Source organism: Eschscholzia californica, unplaced genomic scaffold (genome assembly GCF_041429995.1).
Source record: "Eschscholzia californica isolate CP2 unplaced genomic scaffold, dmEscCali1.0.p SCAF_6, whole genome shotgun sequence".
Classification (NCBI taxonomy): domain Eukaryota; kingdom Viridiplantae; phylum Streptophyta; class Magnoliopsida; order Ranunculales; family Papaveraceae; genus Eschscholzia; species Eschscholzia californica.
In genome coordinates, this window is record NW_028238483.1 from 13,120,363 (window position 1) to 13,129,375 (window position 9,013).

The following is a 9,013-nucleotide window of genomic DNA, read 5'->3' on the forward strand; positions in this document are numbered from 1 at the left end:
AGGGCTGACCAACAAAGGTAGCGTCATTAGGTGCGATTTTTAGGTCTTGGAAAGTTTGTTCTGCTTTTGCTGCCATTCGAACTGTGACTTGTTCCTAGGGATTTTGAAGAAGGGCAGAGTTTTATCCCCCATCTTGCTTAAGAAGCAGGAAAGAGACGCCAACCTCCCCATTATTCTCTGGCCTTCTTTTGGTGTGCGAGACTGGTCATATCCATCAGGGCAATGATTTTTGTCAGATTTGTCTCTATCCCCCGATGACTAACCATGAAACAGAAGAATTTTCCCGATAGTATTCCGAACGTGCACTTTTCTAGACTTAGCTTCATGTTATAAGTTTGGAGCCTGTCAAAGGCTAATTTGAGGTTAGGTATCAGGTCATTTCAGACTTTGACCTTCACAATCATGTCGTCAACATAGCACTCCACCGTTTTATCGAGCTGTTTCTCAAAGATTTTGTTGACCATTCGTTGATATGTTGCCCTGGTATTCTTCCGACCGAAAGGCATTTGTTGATAACAATACAACCCTCGATCGACCAGGAAAGCTGTGTGTTCTTGGTCAGTGTAGTATCAACTTTAGTATGATGATAGGAAAATTCAGTAAGTATTAAAATGATAACATTGACTTAAAACCCCTTTATTTAACATGATTCAAGTACATGGTTCTCGTAATTAGGCATCTCGTGCTCATAAACGAACACCTTGTATATATATATATATATATATATATATATATATATATATATATATATATATATATATACGCAAGAATAGGTGATAAAATTCACCATGATATGTGGATATATGTTGTTTAAGTTATTGTTACACATGGATTACTACTTGCCTAATATTATAGGAATGAAACCAGTAGGTCATAATAACATATTGATGAACATGAATTTTGATACATGTATGTTGTGGTGTGATGTTATTATGTGTGGGTGATGTGATAGAGTTGGTTCAAAGTTGTAAGAGATTGGTGGTTGGTCCCGCTGATGTCGAAAATTGGCTCCCAGTTAGATCAACATGAAAAAGTGAGTTGATGCATGACAACCTCCTTTATGATGGTATATTCTGTTTAGAGAGGGGAGATTCCTCTGTTCAGCTCTGCTTCTCCACTCTGCTCCGCTCCTCTGCTCTGCTTCTCTACTCCTTGCTTCTTACTCCTTGCTCTAGCTCCTGATTCCTTGCTCCTGTTCGTCTGTTCCTGAGGGGGGAAAACCTACAAAGGGTTCGAAAACCGCTCCGACGCTCAAGACAGTTAGGGTGCTCTTTGTAGTAAAAGAATGAATATTAATTGATCCTTTTGGAGGGCGAGTTATGAGAACTCCGTTTTTGGGGGCGATCCTTTTGGTATGAGGAAATCTTATTTTTGGGAGAGATGGTGTGTTTGTTCTCCAGAGATCGTCTGTTAGAGAGAGAATCTGTTTTTTCCCTCTAGAGGTCGTGTCCTTTGAAGGATGATGTGGGGGGGGCCTTTATAGGCGAAGGTAGGCTGACTATCCAGTCTATCCCGAGTTTCTCTTCGAGTGGCAGTGATGAGGCGGTGGCCGTCAAACCGTAATAGACCTCTGGGAAGGGATACCTGGTAGACCTCAATTTCCTCTCCGGTCGGGGCGCGTGACTACTTTTGTGGCTCACGTTTCTTGGTTTTTTCTTTGCCTTTCAACTATTGGGTTTTTGTAATTTCTTCCGTAATAGACCCAAGCGCAAGTGGCGGTTTTGGGTGTCCTTTTCTGCAATTTCTTCTGTAGTAGCTTCTTCTTATGAATTAATAAAGAATTACCTTTTCTTCATTACTTTTGTGCTTTCCTTTATTTCCCACGTTTGGGTCTGCTAGTTTCCCACGACTACTCGCCGCGATTCTTCGTTGATCACACCCTATCATCATGACCATTTTGCTCTATAAATAGATGTTTAAGGCAAGAATAACTTTTCCAAATCTCACCATGTCTCTTTTAATGGTTAGCGGAACTCTCCCTGGTAGTGATGTTAGGGTTGCCTTCTACATGGTTCTGAACCGTGATGACTTTTCCATTGAGAACTTCTGCATGGAAGTGGCTGGCGAGGGTTTTGTTGACGTCCTTCGTCCGCGCGATCTTGTGGTGACGATCACCTTTCTACCCTCAGTTCCTCCAGACCACTTTATCCTCTGGTTTATTCTCTGACTGGTACTACCAACACTTCTGAACCTGCCCTATTTTCTGCTGTAGGTTTTCTGGTTCGTCGCCGTGGGGGTGGTCGCCTTCTGGCCGTCATGATCAGGGCTTCGGTGGATATTGGCGGTCCTGCGTCCTCTTCTTCTTCTTCTGGCGAATAAAAGCTTGCCGCCGGACTGTGTTTTCCTATTTTCTTTAAATATGTAATAAAAAAGTTAATGTAATTAGCCCTATACTTACTAATGCAATTTTTATTAGGCTTACTACGCATGCTCCGAATGATCGTTCCTGCAAAAGAAATAATTCAGACCTAGTCTAACATGCCCTAAGCTTACTATTTCCCTCTTCAAAATAGAACCTGAATTAGCCCTGCGTAAAAAGTTTTGAATAATGTTAGAGTTTTTAGCTCTGCCCCTGGCTGTCTATACCAGAGTTGTCTTCGCATAACTAGTTTCGCCAGGACTCCTCCTTAGACCTCTGGTAGTGGCTTTCGCTACCAGAGTTGGTTTCATCAGCTTGAGCTTGGCAAGTTTCACTAGGACTTCTCCTTAAACCTCTGGTCGTTACTTTCGCTACCAGAGCTGGTTTCGTTGGCTTAAGCACAACTAGTTTTGCTAGGACTTCTCCTTAGGCCTTTGATCGTGGCTTTCGCTACCAGAGCTGGTTTTGCCAGCTTGAGCTTGGCTAGTTTAACTAGGACTTCTCCTTAGGGCCCTCGGTCGTTGCCATAGCTATCGAGGCTGTCCTGTCCCTGGTCGTGGCTTTCGCTAGCAGGGTTGTTTTCATCGGCTTGAGCTCGACTAGTTTTCGCCGGGACTCCTCCCGAGCCCCCGGTCGTGGCCTTAGCTACCAGGGTTGTCTTCCTCATTTTAAACATGAATAGTTTCGCAAGGACTTCTCCTTATACCCCCGGTCACCTTCATCGGGGCGGTAGTTTTATCTAGGAATTCTCCTTGGGGATCCACAGGGACCACGTTTTACTCGAGTAAAGGGTTGAGTTTAGCTAGGACTCCTTCTTGTGAGGCCTCGGGTCGCAGCCGTAGCTACCGGAGCTACCTCCTTTGCCGGCTTGAGCCGATCAGTGTAACTAGGACTTCTCCTTAGGACCTTGGTGAGGGGTCGGTTTTTACTCGAGCAAAGTTCAGTTTAACTAGGACTGCTCCTTAGGGCCCTCGGTTGTCGCCGTAGCTACGGAGGCTATCATGTCCCTGACCGTGGCTTTCGCTTAGCAGGGTTGTTTAAGTTAGGACCCTTGGTCGCTGCTCTCACCTACTAAGGCTGCCTTTAGGTCCCCTGGTCGTGGCTTTCGCTGTCAGAGCTACCTGCTCGATTCAGAGCGAGATGAGTTTAACTATGACTCCTCCTGTTTTAGCGTTTTGTGTTAAAAAATATTTTTATTTTATAAGGTAAAATATGTAGCTAGTAATGCTACTTCTTTTGCCTAATGGCTTTATTCAAAAAGGAAAGATAGTAGGGGTACGGATGACCTTAGTTTTTCAACTCTGCATTTTTTCCGTCGTGTCATCGTAGAACACTTTGTCTCCTCCAACGGTGACTGGATGCACTTCTTCTTGCTCGCAGCCCTGGGCGGAGATGAGATAGCATTCTCGGGCTATTTTCTGGTCTCCCTTGACCGTTCCGATGAGATTCGTTCCCAGAATTGGGAACTTCATCGTAAGGTGGTTCATAGAAACTATTGCTCCCGACTCCCTCAGGAAGTTTCTGCCCAATATGATGTTATAAGCGTACATCTTATCGACGATTACGAAGTTTAGCATTATCGCCTTTGCTGATTCTCCTTCATCGATCAGTACTGGCATGGTCGCTATCCCGTCTATTTCGACCTGATTGTCTCCGAATCCTTTCAAGCAAGATTTATAAGATTTGAGATGGCGTTTGCTTACCCCGAGTTTCTGGAAGCACGTTCGACTCATGACCTCCTTGGAGCTTCCCGTATCGACTAAAATGCGTCCTATCCTCCAATTGGAAACTACAGTTGTTATTACCAGCCGATCTGCATATTATTACCCCGACTAGATCAACGTCTGTAAAGACAATGGGTGGAGTTTCCACGGCAGGCTTGATTAGAAAGACCAGCTGGTTCTTTGCTTCGTTGGCGTATCTGCGCTACTTGCCTTTGGTTGCTCCTCCGAGGGTAGGTCCTCCTGCTATGGTATTGATATTTCCCGTTACTCCGGTGGACCCCTCTGAACCTTTGTTTGCTTTTCTAGAAATAGGGCCCTGCCCGTTGATTTCAGATCCTGATCCGATTCCTGCCCTGTTTACTGACTTTTTGATTCGGTATTCGTAGGGTCGCTGTTCTTTATGGATGTATTTATCCAGTTCTCCTTTTCTTACCATCTCCTCAATCAGGTTCTTGAGGTGCCGACAGTCGTCGGTCTTGTAGTCGTAGCCTCTATGAAAGGCACACCATGCAGTCATATCTTTGGATTCGAACTCTCCTCGGTCGTCATTGGGTTTGGGCAGTTCAGCCTTTGCTTTCGCTATCAGTACCTGCAAGATTTCCTCCCTTTCTTTCATTAGGGGGTGTATGTTGCGAAGTCAGCCCTGGGTCTCCTTCCTCGGTCTCGTTCCCTGGGTAACCTGACTTCCTCCCATTCTCTTTTTCGGTGGCGTTCACTTTCATAAGGAATATTGGCCACCTCCTTCATCCGCAAATAATTTTCCTCTGTCCTGATAAATTGTTGCAACCTTTCTATCAGATCCGCGAGGCTGCCTGGCTTTCTCCCCGAGATATCTTTGATTACGTCATCCTGTCTGAGACCTCTCTGTAAGGCGACAAAAGCGACGTTTGATTCCAGGTCGAGAAGCTGTACCATAAGGTTGCGAAATCTCTGCCAGTAGCTTGCTAGAGTTTCGTTCTTTCCTTGTACCACATTGAACAACTCGTCGGTCCCTCTTTTGATGCTGGTGCTTCCTCGGAAAGCTTCGCAGAAAGCTTGGGCGAGCTGGTCAAAAGACTTTATTGATCCCGAGGCTAGCGCTTGGTACCATGCCTGAGCTGGCCCTTTTAGGATAGTGGCGAATACCACACACCATATATTTCGGCTGGTCGTACATAGATTCATCCTCGCAACATAGTTAGTGATGAATAATTCCGGGTCTTCCACGCCGTGATAGTGTTCTAGCGTGGGGCACTTGAACTTTGCTGGTTTTTCGAATTCCAGTATTTCCCGTAGAGAGGTGGCTGCCGAATTACTGTCCTTCTCCAGAGTTTGTCCTTCTCTTTTTCTATCGTTAGTTCCGCTACTTGGTGTATGAGCAACTCGCAGAGGGTGGGGTCGTCCACGCACCCCTCTCCTATCCCGGCGATCTAAGGGGTATAAGGTTCGTCTGGGTTTTGCACTCCTTGTTCCCTCAAGATGTTCTCCAGACGCTTCTGGTCGCCTGGTTGCAGAGTTAGGGTCTTAGGTGCGTAGGTGTCGCCAGGTGAGAAGAACCTTCTTGGAACGTCCTGAGCACTTCTTTCCTTTCATTGGGTGCTGCAGCCCTCCTGGCTATTTCAGCTTTGCGGAGGCGTTCCTCCAATCGTTTTGCATCCTCGTCCCTTCGGAGGTAATCAGACTTGAGTTGTTCAAGTTCAACTGCGAGCTCATCTGCGCTCCGAGATCCGCGGGGTGTCCCACGTGGAGTGTGTTCGTCTGAAGACATTTTTGCCTGAAGAGCTCAGGGAAGTAGTTTGTTCTGAAAAAGTATTGAGAGAGATTCGGGTTACCGAATGTGAGGATTTGCTGGAGAGATCCCCTCCTTCTAGCGCCAAATGCTGATGTCAAAAATTGGCTCCCGGTTAAATCAGCATGAAAAAGGGAGTTGATGCATGACAGCCTCCGTTGTGATGGTATATTCTATTTAGAGAGGGGAGATTCCTCTGTTCAACTCTGTTTCTCCACTCTGCTCCTCTGCTCTGCTTCTCTGCTCCTTGTTTCTTGCTCCAGCTCCTGACTCCTTGCTCCAGCTCCTGATTCCTTGCTCCTGTTTGTCTGTTCCCGAGGGGGGAAAACCTGCAAAGGGTTCGAAAACCGCTTCGAGATCTTTCTGGAAAGTCCGGGATTAAGTTATTAGGTTGCGCACCGCTGATATCTTCCCAGTTCTGGGCGTAAGATATGGGCCGAACCTGTGGAGACTCCCCTTATTCCTTTAGAGATCCTAGGGCTGATCTATCCATGCCAAGGGCGTTTTGTGCAAAGCTGGTTTCTTTTGGCCAACCTCCCGGTTGTGGGAATGTGTGGTGGACCATCAGGGGTTTTAGCTGTCCTGCTGCCTTAAGTCGAGCTGTTCCGAGAGACTTCTGGTCTAATCTTTGACTCTTCAGATGTTAGTCAACGTCTGGACATTTTATGCATCATCAGGTCCGACCCTCTTTACCATTGTTTAATGCGATGACCAACAGGTTTGCATGGTATAGGCATACGGATGTATGGTCTATGGAGTGTATGGAGTCGGAGCTAACACAAGGTTAACCTTATGGACCACACTCTCATACAACGAGGGTTATAGATGTTGGGTTATGGTGTTTCCTAGTGTTGTTAGCGGAATCTCAGACATCTAATGTCTAACACTAGTATCCCCAGGATATCATGCATAAGCTAATATTAAACTAAGAAGTTAGAGATTACCTTAGTCATTATTTTTCCCTTGAACCTTTCCAATCGCTTTTGAAAAGACCAAGAGCTCCAATTGTAGCTCATATACTTGGGACACCGAGAAATCACCATGATTTCCCACCTTGTTGTTAGCTAGAACTCCAATGGTGGTTAGATTGAAGAACACTTCTTTTTTGACAAGATAGATAGTTGAGAATTATCTCTCTTTCTTTCTCTACTTGATGTTGTAGAGATACAAAGCTTCTTGAGAATTTTCCATACCTTATTCAAGTCTTAAGAGAGCTTATATAGACACCTAAGTTAGAGGAAAACCCTAATTAGGTTTCCCAAAAAGCCCTTTTGAATAAGATTTAGAAAATAGTCAAGTTGTTATTTTCCCGTTCCCTTTCTCTTGGCCGACCATAGCATGCCCATATTGGGTTGATTTGGCCGACCCTAATAGGGGCACACTACCAATCATGTCCCATTCTCTTTTGGACCTAAAATATCCCTTTTGGTGCTCGACCCAAATTCCCTTTATTCAGACCTTTTATCTTTGCCTAAACTTCTTTTAGGTCTTTTGGACATATTTATTGATCTTACCCAGGGTTATATGTCATATCCCTCTAGTCATATCTTCTGATCAAGTTGACACTCTTGGGTGTAACGCGTTGTAGGATCCGGACGAAGTTAGTCGCGAATCGCTTCGTGATTCGACGGTCGTAGTTGGTTTCTAGCTAAACACTACGACCCCTAAATTATCCGGACTTGATGATCTTCTTCATCAATTTTCCTATCCGAAAAATTGCTCGAATTGCATCTTTGGTCGAAGGACATCTCCTTCAGTCTCCCACTTGTACTTAGAAAAAGTGCAATGCTCGATTCCCGTGTCAATTTATATCTCATCTGATATGTCACATCTTTCAGACTTTCTTGATCCCGAGCACAACTGTCATTCCAAATGATTAATTACTTAATCCATTTGAGCGTGACCACACATTTTCAGTTGCTACTCATCAAGTGGCCTCGAGATACTTTTTCCTAATTTAATTAGGATGACACAATCCGTTCTTGTACTCCCACTCAGCTTCATATCTATCATGCATGGCCCAATGTCCGCCTTTATAACCTCCTTTTACAGTGCGGCATTTAACGAAACTGAAGCCAGCCATTCTTTACATAAAATAAGTGAAACACTCATGTTCTGAGGAATCTCTCCAACTTTGTCAATGAGAAGTATTTGACGTTCATCACTATTAATGTACTCATTTGTGGGTTATCCAGTGTGTATTCTTAATAATACACCCACATAGTCGACTTAAATACCTTATTCACTGAAACATCGTTATTATGTCGATCTCACATGCTAGTCCTCGTAAGTCATTGTTGTCCATGCAATGACCCGGACTAGGGAGATGATAATGAAATAATTCCAAGTTCACTTAATATGGCTTCATTCATCAGATCACGTATCTGACAAACCTATTTGGAATATTTTATTATCCATGGACTGTCGTTTAAATACTAAACCAAATTTAGATGACGAAATAACTAACTTATTTCCGAGAACAAGAGTTTTTAAATTTGTGTCTCTTCCGTAAACTCCTTTACTTACCCAATTTACCAGTCAAGGTTATTCCAGAATATGCCTTAGACTTACGTATGAATTCATTCATACTTTGTCTTAGGTGACAGTTTAGTTGACAACGGATGTAATCCGATTAAACTTTGCTAATTATCGATTAATTGAAGGTCACTTCAACTGTCTTTGATGATTTCTAATTTTCTTTACTAATTTTAAAACTTCTAAAGTTTTAATTTTATTCTTTCGTTTGTAGAGTCTGCAACAGTTTCCGGCTCGAAACACTTTCAGCCTACTTTCCTTACATGTCTGGATGTTTGCAATGTGTGACATGTTTCAACTTTTGTACTACTTTAGGATGTTCTTTAGTAGTGGTTCAGATTATCTAATCTGAACTTGGATGTTGACGTCTCTTTATATTACAGTACTCGAGATGTCAAAATGCCAATCATGTCCAACATGACCGATTCCATGTTTGGGGCATAAATATCTTTCTCAGGCGTGCTTGCTCATCAGTGCCAACTAGACTCTGAGTCTCGCTGATCACTATGTCATGAGACTTGGGTCGAATTTCTCTTATAGAGTCTTTCGAGTTCGGATTTAAGAATTTTAGCATGTCAAGTTCCTTGATCCTATCATCCTTTCGATCTATGCTTATAGATCTTTGAT

The 9,013-nt window shown here is 43.8% G+C and overlaps 1 protein-coding gene across 1 annotated transcript; it reads right to left on the reverse strand.

Annotated features, from left to right (window-relative positions):
* Positions 1-3,654: 3,654 nt before the first annotated feature.
* LOC147531807 (uncharacterized) lies at positions 3,655-4,699 on the reverse strand. Its single transcript, XM_086649839.1, has 2 exons — positions 4,294-4,699; positions 3,655-4,172 (listed from the first exon to the last, which is right to left on the reverse strand). The coding sequence occupies exons 1-2, from the start codon at positions 4,697-4,699 to the stop codon at positions 3,655-3,657; spliced, it is 924 nt and encodes a 307-aa protein (XP_086505965.1).
* Between the last annotated feature and the right edge of the window lie 4,314 nt (positions 4,700-9,013).

Bases quoted from the DNA above. Each gene is read 5' to 3' on its own strand.
- LOC147531807 (XM_086649839.1), bottom strand. From the start codon at position 4,699: ATGAAAGAAAGGGAGGAAATCTTGCAGGTACTGATAGCGAAAGCAAAG. The intron at 4,173-4,293 runs GCAAGTAGCGCA...AATAATATGCAG, and splicing joins CCTCGGAGGAGCAACCAAAG to ATCGGCTGGTAATAACAACT.